Source organism: Jaculus jaculus, chromosome 5, assembly GCF_020740685.1.
Source record: "Jaculus jaculus isolate mJacJac1 chromosome 5, mJacJac1.mat.Y.cur, whole genome shotgun sequence".
Classification (NCBI taxonomy): domain Eukaryota; kingdom Metazoa; phylum Chordata; class Mammalia; order Rodentia; family Dipodidae; genus Jaculus; species Jaculus jaculus.
In genome coordinates this window covers 71,425,106-71,450,167 of record NC_059106.1, presented here as the reverse complement: position 1 = coordinate 71,450,167, position 25,062 = coordinate 71,425,106, and the positions used below count along the sequence as shown (strand labels likewise).

The 25,062-nt window shown below is 48.6% G+C and overlaps 1 protein-coding gene across 5 annotated transcripts in view; it reads right to left on the bottom strand.

The window, feature by feature from the left end:
- Csmd2 (CUB and Sushi multiple domains 2) overlaps window positions 1-25,062 on the bottom strand; it is a 671,876-nt gene that overhangs the window by 220,107 nt on the left and 426,707 nt on the right. For all 5 annotated transcript variants that reach the window (XM_045150007.1, XM_045150008.1, XM_045150010.1 and 2 more), the window contains 6 exons: window positions 23,353-23,679; window positions 19,290-19,484; window positions 9,459-9,597; window positions 8,264-8,451; window positions 7,364-7,552; window positions 7,043-7,159 (listed from right to left, as the gene is read on the bottom strand). In XM_045150007.1, coding sequence (XP_045005942.1) covers window positions 7,043-7,159; window positions 7,364-7,552; window positions 8,264-8,451; window positions 9,459-9,597; window positions 19,290-19,484; window positions 23,353-23,679 — 1,155 coding nt within the window. The remainder of the gene's footprint in view (window positions 1-7,042; window positions 7,160-7,363; window positions 7,553-8,263; window positions 8,452-9,458; window positions 9,598-19,289; window positions 19,485-23,352; window positions 23,680-25,062) is intronic.

The window sequence follows — 25,062 nt, the reverse complement described above, 5'->3', positions numbered from 1 at the left end:
AGCTGAGCCCACCGAGATGGGCAGAGACAGTGCTAAGCCCGCTTCGGGTGACAGGAAGAGAGCAGCTGGTGGCAGCGTGGAGGATGGACGCAAGATGGGTTAGTGAGGAAGCCTACGGGGAGACAGTGTCTTAATACCCAGAGCAGTCTTAAATTTGTCTAGACTTTACTGGTGTTTGTGCGGGCATACGTGTTAATGCATGCCCATGTGCAAGTCAGTGGTGGTGTGGGGCTATGTGAGGGAAACAAGGCCCATTTGCCACTCAGAGTGTGGTTCGTCGATCTGCAGTGTGGGCATCAGCCAGAAACTTGGGAGACATGAGATGCAGTCTCAGCCTCCCCTGCAGACGTGCTGAGCCACAGTCTGCATGTTAAGAAGGTCCCCGGTGATGTGTAAGCACCTGGAAGTTAGACGCGCACTCTTTTGCGTCGCCCCTGATGCACTTTGATAAATGACAGCTGGATCTGAGCCCCTCAGGCTAAAGCGTTTTAAAAGTTTGCATGGGGCTGCAGATATGGCTCAGTGGGTAAGGGCACTTCCTGTGCAAGCGTGCGAGGTCCAAGACCTCCCTCCCCCCTGTGACAGTCTGAGTTCAATGCCCCAGCACCCAGACAAATAGCTGGGGCTGGTCATGCAGCCCTGTATCCCTGATCCTATGGGGAGCAGAAACTGGAGAATCACTGGAGCTCATGAAAACAGCAAGCTCTGGAGTCCGTGAGAAACTCGTCTCAAAGACACAGGTGGATGTGGCACACTTGACGTTCTTCTCTGGCCTCAGTGCACACACCGCGCGCGTGCGCGCGCGCACACACACACACACACACACACACACACACACACACACACACCACATATAACACACATGCAAAAAAAAAAAAGCCTGCATGTTCTTATCTTCCTATAGATAGCCGCCGAGGATCCCAGGGTATTAAGCTTCCTTCTATGGCTGTGGGTCGAGGAGACAGAACCAGAAGGCAGCAGGCTCGATGGGAGTGAGGGTGGTGGTTTGTAAGAACCCTCTGGCTGAGATGTGCCTAAGTACCAATTTGTTCAAGGATACAGGTCTTAAGCCCCTAGTAAGTTCTGGGTTAAGTGCTTGGTGCTCCCTGACTAGTGGAAGAGACCTATGTTGCAACAGAGAGAGTGGGCAGGAGCAAGGGTGAACCACTGCCTGGGGGCCGTCACAGGTGACACGGGAAGGCTTCCAGGGGAGCGTGATTTTTGGCAGAGAGAGGTGAGCAGATGTGGAGGGGACACTTGGGCGTGTATGCCTGCACATACGGATGTGCCCGTGAGAATGTTCCCTTCCTGACACAGGGTGTATGTAGACAGTGGCTCTCACTGCGGAGAGCTCGGGGCTCACGCATCCTTCTCCCTGGGCTGGCGCACTGGGCTCGCTGGTGAGTAAGTCAGCCGCAGGAGCAGGAGGAAACAGTAGATACAGCGCTCCGCTCTTGGAGCATGCAAATAGAGCCCTGCCCAAGGAGTAGACATTTGGCTGGGAATCTAAGGATGGGCAAACAGTGAGATGAAACCCTCGGGGGTTCCCAGCTGTGATGATTGCTTGGGGCTCTTTTGGCTATTGTGAGAAAATGAAGACATTGTCACAGAAACAGAGAGGCCTTGCCTTGAAGATAGAATCAGATTTGATGTGACAGATGCTCACCCTGGAGGGAGCTGTGCTGGAGTGACATGGTGGCTGCCCTGGGGAAGGAAAGGCGTCCATCAGATGCCCATCCACCAGGGGAAGGGCAGAGGCCAAAGATGCCCCCCCCCCATCCACTCATGCCTTTCCTTAACTGCAGCGGGAAGATGACAGTGTCCCCACTCAGGGAGCATTCAGCCCTCGGGGTGACGCACGATGGAAAGGCATATGCAAAGTGCCAGGCACAGTGCCAGCTCACAACAGGTGTCCTCCTAGTTGACCTGATCCTCACATGGCCTGGTCGGTTGCAGGAGAGGAGTATAAGTTTTGGGGTCTCTCTCCTGCAACATTCTCTGAACACCTTAAGTGCCCATTCCCTGCCATGTGGCAAACTGGACAATTCTGGATCTCGTAAAGTTCAGATTTCCCCAACGGGGCTTCTGCTAGTTTGGTGGCAACCCCAGGATGTAGTTCAATGGTCCATTAACCCAATGCTGTCTGAGGAGCACAGCCCCAAGGGAAGGGTCCCAGGTCCGCTCCATCCAATTCATGCCAGCAAGCAGGTCTGGAAGTTTCTTGCATTTCAGGCAGAACCAGGAGCTGGAAAAGTGCAGGGAGCCAGAGGCTCACCTCTCCAATTGCTCCAAGTCTGTCCTGGAGTCAGACGGGAAAGGTGCAAGTCCTGACCAGCAGAATGAAGTCTGGGGTAGGGAGGTACATGATGCTAGGCGGGGAGCTCAACCTCGACGTGGGGCTGGGAGAAGGGTCAGGCAAGGCCTGGAGTTAGGAAGGATGAAGGGGTCGTGTGCTAGGGGAACGGGGATGACCCCAACCTTCCTGGTATGGGGAAAGGAAGAGGTCCCGAGAAAAAGAACTGCACAAGTGGACAATCTTCCGGGAACTAAAGAGGGACAGTAAGTTCCAAGAACTGGGCATAGGTCTGGGTAGTTAGAACTTGCACGGAGGGCTTAGCAGCTGGTTGAGAAGGGGCTCCATGCTAAGGGCAAAGTGAAGCCTTTGCCCGGTTCTAAGGAAGACGTGATCTGGCCATTTACCCAGGACCTCTTGTTGGTTCTCTGCCCACACACCTTTCATCCTGGCCAGATCCTGGGCACCCTTGAAGACTAGCTATGTTTCAACATTAGGACCTCCGCCTAACCCCTGGGACTGGACTCTAGATGTTTCTGCCCTGTCTGCTCTATTGTACTCTGAGCGTGTGGCACTGAGACCCTAGTCCACACTGTCTGTTTCTGCCACTAAGTTATGAGTTTCCAAGCACAGCCACCCAACAAGTTCTTGATGAGCTACACTGACATGCAGGCAGAGACACACAGAGAAATACACCTCTGTGATCACAAATGTCCACACACGAGACGGCACAAGAACAGGGGTTGTCCTTTAGCATCCTGAAGGCTGCCACTGGGCTATCTAGTCCTGGCCAGAGCAGGTATGGAAAAATCTAAGATAAAACACTTAAGTACACATGGAGGATATAGAAATGACTTTTAACTGTCCCTTTAAAAAAATACAAATAGTATATTTACATGAAATCAGGAATCAAAGAAGTTCAAAGCTGAGACTAAGAGACAAATAGTAATGGGGGCTGGGGAGATGACTCAGTACTTAAGGTGCTTGCTTGCAATGCCTAATGCTCTGGGTTCGATTCCCCAGTGCCCATGTAAAGCCAGGTGCACAAAGCAGTGCCTGTGTCTGGAGTTCATTTACAGTGGCTAGAGGTTCTGGCAACCCACCTTCTCTCTTTCTCCTCTCTCCTCTCTCTCTCTCTCTGTCTCATTGGAAATAAATTTAAAAAATATTTTTAAGAAGAGACACAGTATTAAGATCTTGGGATTGATATTTTCAGGCCATTTTCTATCCAGCAGCCTTCTTTCTGCTTTATACACTGAATGTATTCTTTAGGCAAACTCCGGTCCTTAACAATTTATTGCCACCATCCCTACTGGTCTGTAAGCATAATTTCTTATGTTATTCCTTTGTGTAGCTGCCTAGTATTTCATTCTGTGACTGTACCCTATGTTTATTTTACAGTTCCTCATTGATGGACAATTTTTAAACATTTTTATTTTTTAAATTTTTTGTTTATTTTTATTTATTTATTTGAAAGTGACAGACATAGAAAGAAGGAGAGAGACAATGGGCGCGGCAGGGCCTCCAGCCACTGCAAACAAACTCCAGATGCGTGTGCCCCCTTGTGCATCTGGCTAATGTGGGTCCTAGGGAATAGAGCCTTGAACCGGAGTCTGTAGGCTTCACAGGCAAGTGCTTAATCGCTAAGCCATCTCTCCAGCTCCTTGATGGACATTTTAACAGGTCCCAATTCATCAACATGATAAACAGTGTTTCAGAGGGCATCCTAATAGTTACATCATGATGTAGTTTTAGTTCTCATTTTTAGGTAAATTCCATTAAATGGAATTGCTGGGTTCAGAGGCAATGGACTTGGAAGGCTGCTGAGTTCCACTCCCAGACTATGGTGGTTGGAATTAGGGGTCCCCCATAAACTTGTGTGTTCTGAATGCTTGGTCCCCAGCTGGTGGCAATTTGGGAAGTTGAGTCTTGCTGGAAGAGGTGTGTTGCTGGGGGGCAGGTTTAGGGTGTTCCAGCCAGCTCTCCCCTGGTCAGAGCTGGGCTCACTCTCTTGCTGCTCTTTTCCGCCTGCCATGGCCTCTGCTCTTGCCACGTTTTCTATGCTGTCGTGAGGCTTTCCCTCCAGACTGTAAGCCAAAGACATCCTTTCCTCCCATCAGCTGCTTTTCTCAGGTGCTTTTTCACAGCAATAGGAAGGGACTTACAACACAAACCAGTCTTTGGGAAAGCCCTAGCCTGTCTATACTGGTCAGCAGTGAGGTGTGACCACGTGTCCACACTGTCCTTCAGTGTTATAATGCTCTGAGATGACAGGGAAAGGACAACGAGATTGCGCTTCAGGCTTGTGATTGCTTTTCTTTAATTATTGGCGGGTTGATGTTTTTCAATTTGTGTTTCAATTATGCAGCGTTAAGTTTATACTTCTGCTCATTTTTCAGGCCGACAGGCCACGAAGATTTCTGGTACAGATTTTGAAGAGCTTTTTCTGCATCAGGCTGGTAAGTTTTAGTCAATTATACATGGTACAAATATTTTGGTCTATTTACTATTTGACTTTGCATTTTTATAGAGGTTTCTTTTAACATAAATCCTATTAAATTCTCATTTTAATTGGATGTATCAACCTTTGTCTTGATGGATTCTGCCTCTGGTGTGGTTCATGGAGGTGCATCCCTGCCGGAGGCTAGATTATCCCTGACTCCTTATTGCTGGAACTGCTGTGGGTAAATGTGTGAGGTATGGATTGGGTTTTTAATTTTTGTTCAAAAAAAGGTTAAACCCACTGTTTTTATTCTTAACACTGTTTATTAAATAGTCCGCATTCTCAATGGATCTGAAATGACGCTTTGGTAACTTTCCAGACTGTCTTCCACTCAGGCACACAGAAACACCTACTTCCGGACCTGAACTGTGGCCGCCTGACTTGGTGTTGCGCGTGCACTCACTGCAACTCCGACTGGATGCTCATAGTTAAAGGCAAGCATCCCAATTATCAGTGATGTGCTTTCAACTACGGATGCCTGCTTTTCAGCCTCAACAGAGAGAATGCAAAGTTCTAAGTGGGGTGGGGGCTTAGGCCCCAGTGCTTTTGCTAAACTGAAGACAGGAAGAGCAGTAAGCAGATCTGGAATAAACTTCTGAGGGTAGAGGCTGCAACTGCCTGGTCCCTGCTGACGTCCAGCTCCATTGTCGGCCCTATGAACAGCACTTAAGGAACGTTTGTTGGAAGAAAGAGCATATTGACTAGTTTGGAACCATCACCCTTATTTTAAACTTGGACTCCCAAAGACCACTTGGTTAGGGAAGCAGAGGCAGTTGTGTGGGCTGGTGAGGAAAATGGATGCGCATCCCCTTGGGAAGACCTGGGCTCTGCAAGGGGAGCCGTCCATGCTCAGAATCTGAAGGGTGGTCATCGGGAAGAATGATCATAAGCACCTTATGCTCCTCGAGGGCACAGTACAAGGACGAGGGCTTCTGAGACTCCTGATGGATTATGAGGAGGGAGCAGTTCTGAAAGCACAGGCCTGTATTCCCAGCTACTCAGGAGGCTCAGGCAGGAGGATTGCAAACTTAAGGCTTGCTTGGGTGAGTTCAAGGCCAGCTTAGGCAATCTAGCAAGACCTTGTCTCAAAATAAAAAGTAAAAAGAGAGCTTGAAGGTTGGGGAGTTGGCTCAGTGGTTAAAGGTGCTTGCTTTCAAAGCCCGTGGTAGCCACCATAAAAGTGCATGCACAAAGTGGCACATGTATCTGGAATTTACAGTGGCAAGAGGCCCTGATGTATCCATATTCTGTCTCCCATATATTCATCCATGTATATATGTGTATATTTTGTGTGTGTGTATATGTATGTATGTATTTATGTATGTGTGTGTGTGTATATATTATATATATATAATTTTTTTACAAAAAGGGTTGAAGATGTTAGAACACATGTGGTTCCTTTAAGAAGCCCTGATGTCTGGAGTCCAGGTCCAGGCAGGCAAGACCAGCCCCAACCTGCTGCCTGGGAAAGAAAGAACAGCCTGCTGTTGTCACAGAAGCTCAAGGCCACCTAGATTGTGTACTTGGCTTCTACATAGGATGAGAGTGCAGCAGAGCTGTCCCCACATTTGAGACCTCCGAAGGGTAGAGATCTTTATCTCCCATGCCAGAAACTCTGAAAAGGGCATGACTCACTTTGTTCTTCAGATTACTGGAACACATGCCTCCTTGGCTTTGGACCCCACTATGCCACCTTGGCATCGTTTCCAACTTTCCTAATAAAGCTTTAACTCTGTAGTCTCAGTTGTCTCAGCTCCTCTCTCTGGGACCAGGCTGCTCTCACAGCAGTCTCAGGGATATAGCTCGGTGTATGATGCTTGCCTAGCATACATAAGGCCCTTGGTCCAATTCCCAGCACTGCCAACAACAACAGAACGAAACCAAAAGGTAGTAGGAGTCCGTTTGTGGAACGGGATAGACGTCTCGCCAACTGAGTGGATAACCACATGGGAGGTGACTTAGAGAGGAATGCTGCTCTGAGAGAGAGTGAGTGGCTGGCAACCAGTAAGAGCCCATTCAGCATGGAGAGGTTAGATTCCCAACAGTGTTACTGAATGAGTTCTGTGTTTCAGACCGATGAATAGATCCTGGGAGATTTTGTTGTCATTGTTCGGGGGGGGGGGGAATGGAATTGAAACTATGCTCATATCTCATTATGTATGAAATTCTTCATGGACGTCTCCTTGACCTGGAAACATGGGGTCCTGACCTTGGCCCTATACCTGCCATGTGCCTTAAACACTCACCTTTGCCATGTGATGTTTCAATAACCCAGGTGCAGTTCAGGTTGTTGGGGTAGAAGTCAGGGAACCCTGGTGACAAGATGGTGCCACTGGAGCCTTGAATGAAGCCACCACAGAGAGCTGCAGGAGAAAAGAGGGTAGGGAATGTCCAGAGCGGCTCAGAAAGCTCCCCTCATCATCCTCCTGGGATCCTGAGGCCTAACTTCTCAAATTCCCTGCCACCCTCCCTGATTGGGTTGGGAACTCAGGGGCTCTTCTGGTTCTGGGTTTATCATGGCGGGAGAAAGCCTCTGCTCTCCCGCGTCCCCTGATGGTGTGCCTCACCTTCACAGCTGGGCAGAGCCCTGCTCCACTGGAAATTTGGCTCACACTCCAGGGGCTCCCCGTCACTTAACGTGTAGCCCGAGTCGCAGCTGAATGTCACCAGCGCTCCCACATAGAAGTCATTCCCATGACGCTGCCCATTGACAGGGATGCCGGGATCCAGACAGTGGTCTGACTGCAGTGTTATAGCTGGAAAAGAGAGGCCTCAGCTGTAACAGGCAGCGTGTGCTGCCACCATGAAGGGACCCCAGGAGGTTCACCAAGAGAGCTGGGGGAGAGCCTACACGTACATAGGCTGACTGATGAAAATGGGGCCCTTGGTGTTTGCAGAGGGTGTTTGAAGACCTGGCTCTCAAACAGGCTGGTTTAATAGATGACTCACTCATTCAGCCCACAATCGCCCAGTGTATGCCGGGGCTTAGGCGCTGTGGTAAGTCTTAGTGACACAACCATCACTAAGAAACTATCCCGGCCCTCATGGGTTGCTCAACCCATGACACTCTCCAGGCTTGGTCCGCAAAGTACTGAAATGACATTGACCCTCTAAATCAAGGTGTGATACAGGAGATGATGAGGGACTATAACTGTGAACCCAAGATGCCAGGTCACTTTAAGTTCACAGTCAGTCAAACAATGCCTAACATGCGGCTTCCAGTCATTTGCACCCAGAAGAAGTGATCAGGTAGGCAGACGGGACCTTGTGTGATAGCCACGAGCAACTCTTAGCTCCGTGATCCACAAGATGCCGAGACAAAGGGATTACCTGCTGACATGCACAGCTTAACACAGAATGCCCTGAGATGCTTTGAGCTGGGCTACGGTGGGGCACAGTCTTGTGTATTTCACCTACACAGGCCAACCCTGCCACCCACCTCCCCGTGCCACCGTCTGGGGACTTACTCTCATAGCGGAGCTGAAAGCCAATGTCTGAGTGACTCTTGTCAGTAGAGAAGAGGAGGTAGAGGTAGTTGCTGGTGCTAATGAGGAACTGGGGGACCTGGGTCCCGTGGAAAACTCCAATCAATGGTGCTGAGTATGTCCGCCCATCTCTCACTTCGAGAGTGTCATAGTTGACTTCGGTTTTAAACCTACCAAAGGACAAAAAGGAAGACTTCTTGAGAAAACCAAGGTTTATTGTTTTGTTCTGACCGATCCAGGGCTCTAAATAGCCAGATTTTGGACAGGTGGGCTCTTTTAATATAATTTGCACCTATTTACGGGATGTGAAATAACCTTCTCTACTGTATTTAATGCTCTTCCTCCTTTCACTCTAGGACACAGACCTCTCAATGCTTTTTATGGTCTGGGCCATAACCCATCTTAAGACCTACAGACATTGACTCACTTCATGGGGGTCACAGTGTGCTGGGCCAGGGGTCTGTATGCTCAAATTCTAGGGCTGAATGTGGTCTATGGTCTGGAGGGCTAAGAATGATTTTTTATTTGTTTGTTTTATTTTTTCGAGGTAGGGTCTCACTCTAGCCCAGGCTGACCTGGAATTCACTATGTAGTCTCAGGGCGGCTTTGAATTCACTAGGCTCTTCCTACCTCTGCCTCCCGAGTGTTGGGATTAAAGGTGTGCGTCACCACGCCCCACTAGGAATGAATTTTATGTTTGCAAAGTGATGCAAATAAAAACCAAAGCAACAAGGAATCTGACACCTGGACCCACAAGCAGGCAAGTCACCCATGAAATGTAGCACACTTACTATGTGGTCCTTCCCGGGAAAGTCTGCAGAATGCTCTTCCAGACCAGGAATGCTCTACCTGGAAGCTTGAGTTCATGTCTGGGAAGCTACTTTTTTACCAATTAACTTTTAAGCAAGGTGGCAGTAACAGTCAGGACTTGGGACATAAATCAGCGAGCCCACCTTCCCATGCTGGAAACTGCCTTGCTTTCAGCATCAAACGGTTTCTATCTGCCATCTCCCTCTTTAGGGGGGAAGGGAAGGGAAGAGAAGGGCTCTGGGGTCCCAAGTGATGGTCTAGCCTTTGCTCCCCACTCTAGTCATTGTCCCCCAACAGCACCAATGAAGCCCAAGGGCTCAGACAGTCGCTCCTGCACTGCCCTCCCTCCCTGCTGTGATCTCCACACCTGTCGAAGGTGATTTTGATGGGGTAGCCGGGCTGTGCTTCGATCACCCAGGCGCAGCTCAGGGCATCCTTGTAGAAGCCAGGCCAGCCAGGAGAGAGAATGGTGCCACTAGGTGCAGTCAGGTGACCACCACAAGGAGCTGAGGGATAGAGGGAGAGAAACAAATTTCTTGGAGGGGACAAAAGAGTGAGCAAATAAACCAAAACCTTCTCTGTAAAAATTGTGTCAGACAACACTAGGATTATTTTTGTTTTCATGGAAAATCACATCAACTGTAACTGTGAATGTTGCCTACTGGGACCCTTATGTGGCCAGTCACATCACTTGGAGGTTTATTGAAGGCCAGAGGGGAGAAACAGAAAGAATCCTTTAAGCAAAGGCCTTTTGTCGTTCTAGCAGGGCCGAAGCATAGCCAGTATTTGGGTCACGCTGGCTTTGTCTTTGTTCCTCGTTCAGTTTTCACACCCGAGGCAGAGGCCTTCGCCCGGCTCTCTTCTTCCCATCCACCCTGGGAAGTGAGTGGCCAGAACTGGGGTCAGCTCAGGGCAACGGCGCACCCTGCTCCGTTGTGAGCACTGATATTTGTCTTCTGTGGCGGAGGGAACCCCAGCATTTGCACAGTACCTGGTATGCAGCTGTGCCTCCATGACTGTTGGGTCATACTGGATGGGTTTTGCATAGCGCCTGGCTGTCTCTGGTCTTATGAAGCCTGTCGTCTCTTCCCTTTACCCACTCCTCCCACAGTTCAGCTTCTCCACTCTCAACCAGCATCGTCCTCCCCATTCCTGCCTCTGCGCGCTACCACACGCTGGCCTGCATGGTCCAGACCTATTCCAGTATTCCCTCTTCGGGGCGCACGTCGGATTTTACTGTTCACTCCCTTTTGAAGCTATTCAAAGCCACATGGCTGCTTTGCCCAATTAAACGAGATCAGGAGCCATGCCTGTCATGTCCACACAGAGAGGTGAAGAGCCGGAGTGTGGCTTGCCACGTTTCCTCTTCTTGCCACAGTGGTGGTGAAACAGGTTGTCACCTGGACCTTGAAATGCCTCTAAGGAGTGGGTCCCTATATGACCCATGTTAAACATGTAGTTTGAGTCGTCTATGATCCTGCCTTTAGGCCACTGTGATTTGTTTTTAATAGCTGAACCCAGCCCACCTAACACTTACCCCAGCTCAAGGAGAGAAATGATAATACCAACCCCTCCCTCAAGTCCTTCACTGCCATGGCCATTGCCACTGGTTGAGCGTTCACTCCATGTCAGGTGTGCTTGCGTGCGTGCACATGCGTACACACACACACACATACACACACACACACACACACACACTCATGTTCATTCATCACAAAACAAACCACCCTGTGAGGCTGGTGCTGTCATCGTGAGAGAAAGCCGAGGTTATGCAGCATTTTGTCTAGACACAGACTTTGCAAAGTCATCATACAGTGGCGTCACACACGCAGAGATCTCCTCACCTCAGAGGAGTCCCCGCGTCCTCTTAGACCCTTTGACTGTGGACATATCAGAGGCCAAGAGCCTGAACAGGGCTGAGAAGGGGATAAAGAAGTCGCCAAGCAGTTCTTTCTTTGCAAAGTCTAGATTTCTCCACAGCATCCGTTTTGAAAAATTCAGCCAGATGTACCCCATTTTTCTCTCAAGTTTATAACCTTCTGGAATCATCTAAAATCGTTGTCAGGCATTTTTTTTTTTTCTAATGCGTGTGTGTCTGTGTGCCTGAGAGTATGCATGTAGGTATGCATGCATGTGTGTGTGTGCGTGTGCGCACACATACATGTGCATGCACATGTGCTTATGTGTGGAAGCCAGACAACAACCTTGGGGGTTGTTCCCCAGGAACATACTGACCTTTGTTGAGACAGGGTCCATCAATAGCCTGAAGCCAGTGAGCCCCAAGAGTCCACCTGTTTCTGCCACATACTACCATAGCTGACATGAACTCGGTCTGCATGCAAGCACTTTACTGACCCAGCCATCTTCCCAGCCAAGCACTCTTTATTATTATTTATTTGAGAGGGAACGAGGGAGAGAGAGAGAGAGAGAGAGAGAGAGAAATGGGCATGTCAGGGCTTCCAGCCACTGTTTATGAACTCTAGACACGTGTCACCTTCTGCAGCTGGCCTATGTGGGTACTGGGGAATATAACCTGAGACTTTAGGCTTCTCAGGCAAGCACCTTAACCACTAAGCCATCTCTACAGCCACCCCCAGTCAGGCACTCTTTTTTTTTTTTTTAAATATTTTATTTATTTATTTGAGAGTGACAGAGACAGAGAGAAAGACAGATAGAGGGAGAGAGAGAGAATGGGCGCGCCAGGGCTTCCAGCCTCTGCAAACGAACTCCAGACGCGTGCGCCCCCTTGTGCATCTGGCTAACATGGGACCTGGGGAACCGAGCCTCGAACCGGGGTCCTTAGGCTTCACAGGCGAGCGCTTAACCGCTAAGCCATCTCTCCAGCCCCAGTCAGGCACTCTTAACAGAAAAGTGTATTAAGACATTTAATTAACAGAAGGTAGTAGGAGAAGGAGTCAACTCGTGCTGATACCTTCCTCTGGTTGTTGCTTTCCATGAATTCTCTCTTCCAAATGTATGTTAATAGTTTTTATCCCCATTTTACAAAAAGAAAACTGAGGCCAGCTAGGTTAAGACGCCAAGCTAATGAAGTGAGAGCTGAGATTTTCACCTGAAGATCTTCACCCCTAAATCCCTGCACACACAGCGTACGACAGTCAGAGCAGACTGGAAACGAGCTAGGTGTCAGGGCTTAATGTGGATTATCCTACAGGGCACATATGTTATTATTCTCATTTTATAGAAGGGGATTATTGTCCTATTTTCCATCAGTGGGGGTTTAGAGAAACTAAGTCATTATATAGCGTCTATATCAAACATTGAGAAATAAGTCACACATGCATATTGTCACTTCTGTAACTCCACTCTATCTCAGTGAGCCATCTTCTCCTTCAGTGCACATGTGACCTCAGAGGTGAGGCAGGGTGTGCCCATTGCTATGCCCCAGGGTCTCATGTAGTTATGTAGTCTTGGCTCCAGTGCGGCCTGGCCTTTCTGGTTGCTGGAGTATAATCTCCTTGTTCATTTTCCAGGAACCCACAGATAGCCGCTTGCAGGTATTCTGCACTTGCTGCACACACATCAGCAGAGCCCTAACCACAATCTCCAGAGGGGAAAGTAATTCCTAATTTTGGCATTCACCACTTTCTTGTCTTTCTCTTTTGTTACTCCATCACTAGCTAATGTCTTCCTGGGCTCAAGCGACAGTCAACTGACCTCACTATTCATTCACCCTTTTCATTCTGTTGTTCAATCTTATATTCCAAAGTGGTAGTTGACCAGTAAGATCTGGAAAAAAGGAGTTCTGAATGCAGTCTCTTCGCTTTGACCTTTGAGGAGATGTTCAACTTTACTCTTCATGATAAAAAATCTATCGGACATCTGCAATAAGGGAATGGAGACCTTGCTCAGGGGTTAAGTGCACTTTCTGTGCAAGCTCGAGGGTTGGGGATGGGGGGACTGAAATCACATGAGTCTGAATCTCCAGAATCTATGCAAACAGCTGAGTGTATCCACAAAGGGGAGCAAAGACCAGTGAATAGCCTTGGCTCACAGGTGGCAGTAAGAGACTGGCTCAAACAAGGACTTAGAGGAGGGTGAGGGAGAAGGACACCTGACCTCCCGCAGGTGAGTGCTGCCTGCCACAGGTAAGCCTATGGTACCACAGGGCACACACACATGCATACATCACACACACTGCATCACACACACACACACAACAAAAAACCCAACAATGAGATGTTACTTCTTGCCCATCAACCAGGAAAAACCCAACATTTAACGACATACGAAGTCAAAAAAAAAAAAAAAAAAAAAGAAAAGAAAAAGAAAACAAAAGCAAAACAGCAGTTCTGTATCTTGCTGGGGGAAATACAAACTGATACAACTTCTATAGATAGGAACCTGGTAATAATATATATAGACAGAGACTCATATGCATTTAATCTCTGCCAAAGCAATTCTTTCTCCAGAACTGTATGAAAATGTGACCAAGCACGTGCACGTCTACAAAGGCTAACCACGGCAGCACTGCTGTTAAGACCAAAGGAATGGGAATGGCTATATGTTCAGCCATGGGAGTCTGACCAGACAAGCCAGGATAACCAACCAAATGGAACGCTCATGCAGCCCCAGACGAAAAGCAAGGAACGTGCTAGATTACGCCATGGAGTGGCCTCCAGAATACACTGCTAAGTGAATCAAAGTGGGCAAAGTGTGATTCCACTTACCTAAGAAAGAGCGGATGTTAAAAGTTACATTAATAGGGAAGTGTTAGTGCTCAATGAACAGGTAAATCAAAAGCAAAGAGGTTTACCCATGGGTAGAAAAGACACAGTCAGAAGCCTCACTTTCCCAGAATGTGCATTTTTTGGTAGATTTAACTCTGCAACTATAGCATCTCTTTACATAATTAAAAAGAATGATTAAATTTGATATGCAATTTCAAAAACCACAAAGTGAACACAATAGCATATTGGCTGGCAGCATAATCATATAGGAGGAAACTGAAAAGGTTTGAGAACATGGTAATTTGATAGTCCATCCCTAGGAGGATAAAAGGACAAAAGGAACTGAAAATGACGATGATGAGGAGCAGGGTAATTTTCAGTGACTGTGTTGCTTGTGGCACTGGTATTATTACTCTCAGACTCTTGGTATGGTGTTTTGAATGTGAGTTTTTTCCTACAGCCTCATGTGTTTGTGATTAAAGCCTCCTACTCAGTCCCTAGCTGGTGGAACTTTGGGACGAGGAGCCCCAAAGCTGGAGGTGTGTCACTGGAAACCTTGAGGTTTCTCTAGTCCAGCCCTAACGGGCAGTCATCAGCTTGCTTATTCTTGCTGCCATTTCCCCATTGATGTTACAAGACTCGATGCTCAGCTCTGCCATGCTTTCTCTGTAAGCCTGAAATAGATTCTTTCCTCTCGTAAACTGCTTTTGTTTGGTGTTCCAGCCCAGCTGCAGGAAGGTAATTGCTATACCTGGGTGTGATATGATAAGGAAAGTCATGATAGTGTCATTGGGAATGTGGATTTTAGTAAGGGTAAAAGGTGATGCAGATATGATGTCAAGGAAATTTAAGGTTAATAGAAAAACATTCTTACATGTGAAATGAAATGAAGTCACATAAATTTTATTTAAAGAGCATTTCTTAGCTGTGTTCATTGAACAGGCTTACAAACAAGGGCCAAGTTAATAGTAGTAAGTCCCTCTTGTGCCCTGATTCTAAACATCAATTTCCACTAAAATGAACCAGGGCTCTGTAGACAAGCAAGTGTTTCTAGGTCAGGGTTATGAAAGGTCCAAGAAGGAGATTGGGCCAACTTTAAAAAGTTCCTGCTGGCCACTGGACAATTTGAACATCAGTCAGAAGGCTAACTGCAATGGATTTAAACACATGAGCTATGTCGAAACCCATTGGACTCTAATGCCATTTAAAAATTTCAACTTTGGAAGATGTTATGGATTTATTAAATTGAAAATTGTTAAGTATAAGGAAATGACTCTCTCTCCTGCCTTTCCTTTATGAACTATGCCTTAGAGTAACCAAATGGTTGATGAAAGTAAGTTTTCTTGAAGTGTTCTAGCTGGAAAAAAGACACCACAAAAGGTTGTCATTCTGCAGTCCCTAGGCTGAGGTCATAGATGGTTCTTAGTGTCCCCAAAAGAGAGGCAATGGGACATAATGTGTCTCTCACAGAAACACAAAGCCCTGCCTATTAAATGTTCTGGTAAAAAAGAGGGAGCTGTGATTCTGATTAAGCCTCTAAATCTTACTACCAATTAAAGGAAGTATACAAGAGATGGGATCATGTTAGCCAGCCCCTCGGGGAAGCAATCAGCAACATTCAAGATGCAAGACCTCCCAGGGAAGAATGAACTGATGCCTGCAGCTTAAACAAATATCACTATATAAAATGTTCATTTTATCCACTCTGAAACATATCAGGTGTGTATATGTGTGTTAGGGAATCCACATGCATGTGTGTGCATGTGGGGAGGGGATCAAAGGTCGACATCGTGCTCTACTTCTGTTTTCTGAGACAGTGTCTTTCAGTGAATCTGGCGCTCACTGATTTGGCTGAATGAGCTAGCTAGCAAGCCCAGGGGATCCTCCTATCTCCTCCTCCCCAGCACGGGGACTGCAGGTACATGCCATCTGGCTTTATGTGAGTCTTTGGGATCTAAACTCAGCTCCTCACACTTGCAAGGCAAGCATTTTACTGACTAAGCCATCTCCTCAGCCCCAGATTTATTTCCTTCCTTCCTTCCTTCCTTCCTTCCTTCCTTCCTTCCTTCCTTCCTTCCTTCTTTCTTTCTTTCTTTCTTTCTTTCCTCCCTCCCTTCTTTCTTTCTTGGCAAGTCCAATAGTCTGGCACCTTTTTTATGGGGGAGAGAGAGAAAGAGGGAGGCAGGGAGACTTGGTGCATCAGGGCCTCCAGTCACTGCAATCATCAAAATTCATCAAACTCCAGATGCTTGTGCCACCTAGTGGGCACGTGCGACCTTGTACTTGCCTCACCATTGTGTGTCTAGCTAATGTGGGATCTGGAGAATGGAACATAGGTCCTTAGGTTTCACAGGCAAGTGCCTTAACCACTAAGCCATCTCTCCAGCCCCCAGACTTACTTTTTTAATGGATACAATACTATGTCTTGAACAGGGGAGAGTGTAATTGAAACAAAGACACAGTGGCTGGGTCCACACCAAATTCTTAAACCATTTCCTATGGGGGGTGGGGACCAGAAAATGAGTGTTTGACCTTGGACTTTATCATACTTGGATATGGTTTGAAACTTTTACAACCACAAGTATTCCTTTAAAACCTGAAGCAGGAAAATACAACCAATATAAGATCATTTATCACTTTTTCTTTATGCACTTCTTGTATGCAGAGTAGTCCCTGAAACTCGGGTTGAGTCTTTGTCTTTTAATAGAGAGTTTAATTACGTTTATTGTCATAACTGATACATTTGTCTCACTGTTGTCACTTTGTTTTATGCTGTCAATTTCTGGCACTTCCATGCGGTGTCCATCTTGTCTTTGGAGATAGGCAATATGTTTTCTTTTGTTTTAATTTTCTACTGGGATGTGGAAAGTAGAAAGCCTGCTTTTTCTTCTGTTCATGGCTGCTTTGACATCTTTCATGAGCATGTGTGATACCGTATTCTCTGTAGTGATGGCACTCAAGGAGAACACAGTTACAGGGTAGCCCGGAGCATGGGTATGAATGCCAGTTCCATTACTTATAAGCTAGCAGGATGATGGACATATGCCTTGCCATCCTGGGAATCACTGGGGATAATAATGACACCTGTTTCCTAGGGCCAGTGCAAGGTTGCCAAGAGGTGATTGTTTCCAAGAAAATAACTGCAATAGTGGGATATGGCTATCTGTTTCTTTCTTAAGAGAAAGATAAGAAATAAATCTGTGAAGGTGGGGGATAGCCAGGTACTCCTAGGAGGTGGCATTCAACCACCTGGAAGTCTTTCTTAGACTGTTTCTTATTTTAGGAATGGAAAGATGGCTTAGCAGTTAAGGTACTTGCTGGCAAAGTCAAAGGACACAGGTTCAATTTCCCAGTACCCATGTAAAGCCAGATGTACAAGATGGCCCATGTGTCTGGAGTTCGTCTGCAGTGGGCCCTGGCGTGCCCATTCTCTCTATCTGCCTCTTTCTCTTTCTCTCTTAAATAAATAAATAAATAAATAACGAGTATTTATTATTTTAAGCACATGGACTGCCCATGTCTTTTATACCCATGGCCATCAAACGACTGCCACAGGGCAAACTAAGCCCAGCACACTTTTTGAAAGCCTGAAGCTGCTTTGGAGAGTTGAGCGGTGACTTTGTGGCCCCACAAGGTTGAAACTACTTCCTCTGGCCCTTTAAGAAAACGTTTGCCCACTCCTGCTCTTTCCATCCCCAGGTGACAACCCTTATTTCCAAATTTAGAAATCATTTTCTCTCATGTACTATTACAGCTTCTCCAAAGCTGAGTGGCTTTCGGCATCTATTTAAAGATCGTCTGAAAGACCATTAGCTTCTGCATTTAATTGTCCACCAGGTGGGAATACTTAATCAAAAACAAAAGCAGATAGGAAATGGAAATAAAGATGCCTATAATAAAGCAGGGTCCTCCCGAGGTGGGGACAAAAGGATGGCAGGTTCCTCAGGCCCTGGCTCACTTGTCCACTGTAAGGTTTCAACCCACAGACACACAGTGCTTCCTCCATAGGGAAGAATGGCTCCTAATCTGATTGGTTCCATGAAGAAATGGCTACAATCAGGTTAACATAACGTTAACTGCCAACATTGACTGACCAGGACCTCCGGGCTAGGCAGCTCCGAGAGCGCGCCATGCTCACGGCAACGCGGTAGGAGGGTCCTGAATCACCAGCCGAGGCTCAGCGGGCCACGTGGCTTGCTCGCAGTGACCTGGCTGGTAAACTGCGAGGTGAGAGGTTACGCGCTGGAGGCCTGTTGCTGACACACGTCTCTTTGGGAGGTTTTGGCCAATTGAAAAACTCGTCCGTCCATTCATCCAGCCATTCACACGTTCACGCATTCAGTAGCCAGCACTGACTGAACATCTAGCGAATGTCAAGTCCTGCACGTGTGAAACATCCAGGAAGGAGCTCACGTGCAACGGGAGTACGGCGAGCATGGGCAAGTGTCTGCTGGATGCCTGGCATGGCTCTTTACGAACAGATACAGCTTAGCATGATTCTATCTCCCCCTTTTTTTATCTGAAAAACCAGAGGCTCACAGGGAAAAGTGAGTGCCGTCCTGGCTGTCTGCTTACACAGTGGGCCTGGGTTGTTTCTCCTCTCCCACCCTGACATGTCAGCCGGACAGCAAAGCCCTCTCCAAGGCCCTCCCTTCTACAGCCCTGGCCCTCCACTTATGGCCAGGTTTACTGAGATGTGAGGTTGGTGACTGGGTAAACAGGCAGGTCTCTTAGGTCTCCGTTCTCTGCCCATCACAGGAGACGAGCGGAGCAAGCTCCTGAAACCATAATTCCTGCCTTCTTGGGCACCATGCAGCCCTTAAGGGACCTTTGGGATGTGCATTATCCATCCAGTGTTCCCAAACACTTGGTGAGAAATGATTCTGTGCCAGATACTGTGCTTGGTACACAAATTTGACATGATTCCTATCTTCAGGAGGCATAATCTGTTTTAACTGTCTGTTGTCTACGGGAACATACTCTGGTCTCTAAAGTTGACTCGAATGCCAGAGGCAAGGCTGGGCTGAGCGGATGTTCTAATGAGCCCAGTGCTTGCTGAGAGCCCCACGTCGCCTGGAGAGTGATCGCAAGGATATCACGACAGCACTTAACGGGGGCGCAAAGGGTGGGGTGGAGGAAGCCCCGGGAATGAGAAATGAGCACAGGGAGGGCAGAGCGGCTGGCCGCCTGTTCAAGGTTGTGGGTCTCCCCTGAGTGGGAGCTGGGAATTCAGCTCCTGACGCCTGTGATCTTGAGAGCTTCAAGCTCAATGCAGAGACACTCTTGACGCTAGATAGTCTATGACCAGTTTCTCCAGATTAATCAATTCAAATTCCTAGGCCACATGTTCCCACCAAGCTCTTGCCATCCTAGTGTGAGGGCAAGGGGTGAGCCTGGGTCCCTGGAGAAGAGGACTGATGGATGTGGAGAGGGACTATGCTAACCCGAGCACTCAGCTCCTCTCCCCAACCACCTATCTGACAGCCAATGCCCCAGCCACGGGCACTCACCTTCACAGCGCAGCACAGCACTGTTCCACACCACGCTGCCCTCTTTTAGGACACAGGTGATGGTCTCAGAGCCTTGCGTCCCAAGAAAGCCTTCGTCGCACAGGAAGGAGATAGAGCTACCCAGCTGTAGGCTGTCACCAAACCGCTTGCCGTTAACGGGAACGCCAGGGTCCGGGCACTCATTGTGTCTGAAGGCTGTGTGGATGAGGGGGAAAGGACATGATTAGGCCAAGTTGATATATTCAGGGACCCCTTCTCTGTCCCAAACATACACTTGCCAAAGTAAGCTGCAGTTTGAAGGTCACCCCCAGACCTCCACCCCTTTCCCAAGAACTTGCAATGCTGTAGGGAGAGTGAGATGCCCAGAGGTTCCCATGGACACGAGGCACACCTATGTGAACCCGGACGTTCAGCTTTTCTGAGTGTCTCATTCTAAGGGATGCTGTCAGATGAGATGGTAGTTTATGACATCGTGTCATAATTTTCGTGAGCGGATAGGATTACCTAGTTTACAGGAGAGGAAACTGAGGCTCCATGGAGCTGAGGAGCAGATATGTCTCTTCAATGTCAAGTCCATCCTGTACTTCCTGAACTTGAGGTAGTTCTGGGGGTCACTTATGCTGTGGGGGAGCTGGCTCTCACTTCTGGGACACTAACAGACACTAAGAATCATAGAGCAGATGCCCTGGAATTGACCCTACCTGAAGCCATCCCCTTCATTTCCTTGCCTCTTGTCATGGCTGCTTCTGTCTCTCCCCAGGTGACTGACAGGGCCAGAGTGAGTGGAGAGAGGAAAGGGACTGATATGATGCCCGGGCGCTTTATCTCATTAGTCCATGGCTGGGCCATTTTTGTCACCTTGCTGAGCCTCAGTTTCCTTACCTGTCAAATCTCTTGCAGGGTCATTTGGGGATAGAATTTAAACAAGTTGATAAGGACATGAACTAGGTGAGGGTTTGGTGACAGCGTACACTTGCTGAGGGTGAGTCTCTGCCTCCTCCCGTTCCCTGCGTGGTAAGATGTCGCTGTCTTTGCCACTTTCATCAAGAACATTGCTAGTCGTTCAGAAGAATCTCTCAAGCCAGGTCTCACGCTGTTGTAAGCATGGTGACCCTCACACAGAGACCAGGCTTCATGGCTGTGTGGGCATGTGTCACTTTAAAGAGTCTACTACTTCCCAGACCTCTGCAATGCCCTCGTGGTGGCAAGGGAGACACGGGCACACATGCAGAGGCAGAAGTGACCATGTAGGCCACTGTTCTTGCTTGAGGAACAGGGGCCTGCAAACCCATGACCCCCTGAGCACAGATGATGTGGGGCTTCTGACACGGAGACTACTGGGAGGAGCTGCGCAGGGCTGGCTCCCTACATTCTTCCCCTGAAACTCAAAGCCTAGGTTAGCCCAGACTCAGTCTCTCACCCCTTCTTCATTAGAAACAAGGACCACGAGCTGGCCCTGGCACCGAGACGTGGAAAAATAATGGGGACTGTTGCTCAGAAGACCAAACCCTATCAGTTACACACACACACACACACACACACACACACACACACACACACACACACACGTGCAAGAATGACTATGGTGCTGTTTTCAATAGCGGGCCTCTAAGCCTGGGGTATATACTCCCGGCCCGCTTCTGCCTGTGTCCCTTTCCAAACCTCAGCCTCTTGGGCCGATTCTGACTGATGGAGTTTCCCTGTGATGCTGGAGAATGCCCAGCATGGGGTCAGGTGCTCATGGGGCAGCGGCCAGTGGCATCATGGTGTTCCAGGTGGAAGAGTGAGACTTTCAATGCTGGAAACACACTAATGACCCTTAGTAGAGGGACAGAGATAACAAGTCACATGAGGAAGGCAACGCGTGCTCACTAGCTGTGGTGAGGGCCATCGGGGAGGTGGGCTCCTTGACACTGGGCAAAGGCAAGCTCAGGCCAGATCATCCCTGGTGGAGATGGGAGAGGAGACTGAAGACCTCCAGGGTGAAATTGTGCCAGCACTCAAACTCCTGTTCAGGACCCTGTTTCCCTGACTGTCTCTGAACCCACCACCTCTACTGTAAAAACGTAGACTCTGAGGCACGCTCTCCTTCAGCAGGCTCGGAGTGGGGACTAGAGTCTGAGAAGTTCTCTCTGGCCATTCATCTGGATGTACGCACGGGAAGACATCTGCTGTTCATAATCATGTTTGCCAAGCGTTGCCAAGGGTTACTCTGGGAGGGGCTTTGGGCTAGGAGTTGCCATTTCTTCTTTCACCTGTCCAATTCTTTGGGTGACTTACATGTTGGGGTGTACATCGTGACCATGACAGACCCCCCTGGAGGTCGATGCTGGGGAGAGCTACTGCCCATGAGGACCTGCTCTCCTCCAAGTGGAGCTCGCCCTCTGCACTGCTGTGTGCCGCCTCTTCCCCTGAGGTCCCCAGATTTGCTCCTTCCCCAGGTAGCCCTGCCATTGCTTGGAAACTATGAGTATTCGCTTTGCCTCAAGCTCCCGGCAGTGGTTCCCCAGGCCCCATCAAGCTGGATCCGTGGCCCTCCCTGGGCTTCCTCTTTCCCTTGTTCTTGCCACTCTCAGGGGGTAAGAGAGAGCATGGAGCGACTCGTGGACGCTTCCACTCAGGAAGCTCTTACTGAACCTGGCACAGGCCAGGCACTAGAAGGAGAGGCGAGGTAGCTTACCAGGGCTCATAATCTCACGGAGACACAGGCAGGAGGACAGAGAAGCTAAAAGCGAGAGCTTTCATTGTGGGACCAGCACACCTAGGAAAGACAGGACCCTCTCTGCTTCCCCCTGGCCTTAGGTCAAGGGGACAGGAAACCCCTGGAGGAGATGCACCCTGGGAAGGTTGTTTTCAGTAAATTCAGTGTCTTGAACATGGGTGATGACAGCGATACGGCCTTAGCCTGGATGGTCCCTAGAATCCAAAGTCATAAGTGGCCCACCTCAGAGCAACCAAGCCTTAAGGAACAGGTGCAGAGTCTCTGTGTCAAGGAATAGACACGTGGAAGAGAATGGTTTGTCCAAAAAGACCCCAAGGGACCATCTCTCTGCGCATGCCTGTGAACATAGGGTGGACTTTGAATTGAGGACTTGGGTTCCTAAAAGGCCCCTGGGGAAGAAGCTGGATAACTGCTCTGCAGACGAAGTTTCTGCTCCACTTGCATATCTGTCATGGCCAAGTTCACCACGCTTCTGGCGTACTGTGACCCTGCAGCTGATGGCTGTGCACAGGCTTATGGTGCCAGGTCTCTGTTCTCTAATATGTGCCACCCACCCGCTCTCCCCCGCCACCTTCCAGTGCCCACTGGACCCAGGACTGCTGAGCTTCAGGTCACTCCTGGAGGAGGGACTCGGAATGGCAACAGGACTGGCACCCTAAGACAGGCTGCAAGAAGCCTCTGGGCCTCATGGAGACACCACTTCAAGCGCTGGATCTGAGCAAGGCGAAGTGAGGGGAGACTCTTAGGAACACCACAGATCAACAGGAAGTCGTGTTCAGGGACTTGAGGGAACACGAAAGGTTGGTGATTAAGAGCTGGGGAAATGGCTTAGCAGTTAATGCTTTTGCCTGTGAAGCCTAATGACCCCGGTTCAATTCCCCAGGACCTATGTAAGCCAGATGCACAAGGGGGCCCATGCATCTGGAGTTCATTCTCAGTGGCTGGAGGCCCTGGTGCACCCATTCTCTCTTTCTCTGCTTCTTCCTCTCTCTATCTCTCAAAGAAATAAAGAAATAAATTTTTTAAAAAAAGATTGGTGATCAGGAGGTGAAAACTGAATGCCACATACAAGACAAGTGAATGTCAAAGGCCTCCCTTCTGGTAGGAGAAGATGAGAAAATTTGGGATTCTTATTCCATTATATGGGGCACCCACGGACATACATGCTCACAGTGGGAGACCATAGAGAAGGGCAGCCACCCCAATGGGCTATGCCCCAAGCTTCTTCCTGGTCATGCTGGGAGCTCTGCAGCCAGCACTGTCCATGGGAGCACCATTGGTCATCCTCAGAAGTGGACACCCAAACATAGGGTCTGAGTGGGTGAAAGAGGAAGGACTTACTGGTGAAGGTGATGTTAAAACCCCTCTTCCCCGTGGAGTGGTCAGTCTGGAACTCAAGACGGGCTACGTGGCCACTGCTGGTGATGGAGGAGGGGAGCTGGTTTCCTGAGAAGGTGCCCAGGACAGGGGCCTCGGCAGTGGCTCCATCCTTGATGACCAGGAAGTCGAACTGAGGCTCCACATCGATGTCATTGAAGGCCAGGTGGATGCGGCTCTCGGGGCGGGCCAGGATGAGCCAGACGCAGTGGAGGTGGTTGCCGTAGTCCTCTGGGTAGTTGGGAGACAGGACGACCCCCGAGGGGCTGGTGAAATTGAAGAAGCAGGAAACTGAAAGGGAAGAGCAGTGGAGGTCAGGGAGTGTCCCCAGCGTTCTGCAAGGGATCACTGAGGGCTGGTATGGAGAGCATTTTCTTAGTCTGCAGAGCACAACAGGAAGAATGGGTGGCACCAGGGCTGGGCTCTGGGCTCTGGATGGGAGCCATGCTGGGTTCCATGCTGGACATAGCACTGAGGGCCCCTTGGCAGATGGCACACAGGGCGGGGCTGGCTTTCTTACTGACTCCTCTTCCCTTTTCAACATGCCCACCCCAAGCAGCCACTCTTCTTCCTGGCCCTCTGTGTTGGGGAAACCCTATCACTGGAGCTGACATGCAGAGACACATTTCTGGTCCTTCTCAACTTAGTCTGAGGCAGGAAGAAAGAACATGGCTTAATGATATGCGGATGACAACCTCCCAGTGGAGAGTGCCTCTCTCCACCTCTCTCCTTTAAATGTCTTTGATGAGGAAATGACAGGGAATCTGACAACTGCATGCCACAACAGACACTCTGCTAATGAGGTCAGGTGAGCACCATCTTTCAGAGGCCAATGCTTTTAACTAACCAGGGCAAGGAGGTGATGCTCTGCCCACTTCCTGTTATCTCTCCCTACTTCATCTTAAGGGTCTTCCAAAACCCTAAGCCACTCTCATGTCAATGGCTAACAGACCCTGGAACAAGGAGAAGGCGAGGAAACTGCTACGCATGTAACACCAGCAAATGCTAGGCCAGAACTAAAAAAGAAAAATAATCAGATGGAAAATATAACTGCAACAACTACAATACAACTACAATATTGGGAAGATATCAGTATTGAACTGAAGATTTTATTTTATTTTATTTTATTTTATTTATTTATTTGAGAGAGAGATAGAGAGAAAGGCAGGGAGAGAGAGAGGGAATAGGCACGCCAGCCACGGCAAACAAGCTCCAGATGTGTGTGCCCCCTTGTGCATTTGGCTTACCTGGGTTTTGGGGAGTCAAACCTGGGTCCTTCAGCTTTGCAGGCAAGCATGTTAACAGCTAAGCCATCTCTCCAGCCCAAATTGAAGATTTTTTTTTTTTAACTCTATAGGACTGTCTCCAAGATAAGGCAAGAGTATTATGTCCAGAGGAGTCACTTGAAAGTAGAATTAGAGCTGGGGAGGTGGCTTAGCGGTTAAGGCATTTGCCTGCAAAGCCAAAGGATCCTGATTTAACCCTCCAGGATCCACGTAAGCCAGATGCACAAGGGGGCACACGCACCTGGAGTTTGTTTGTAGTGGCTGGAGGCCCTGGCGTGCCCATTCTCTCTCTCTCAAATAAATAAATAAAAATAAAAAAAATTTTAAAAAATAAAGTATAACTCATGTGAAAATATAGTCCACACTGCAAGATAAAACTAAAAGAAAA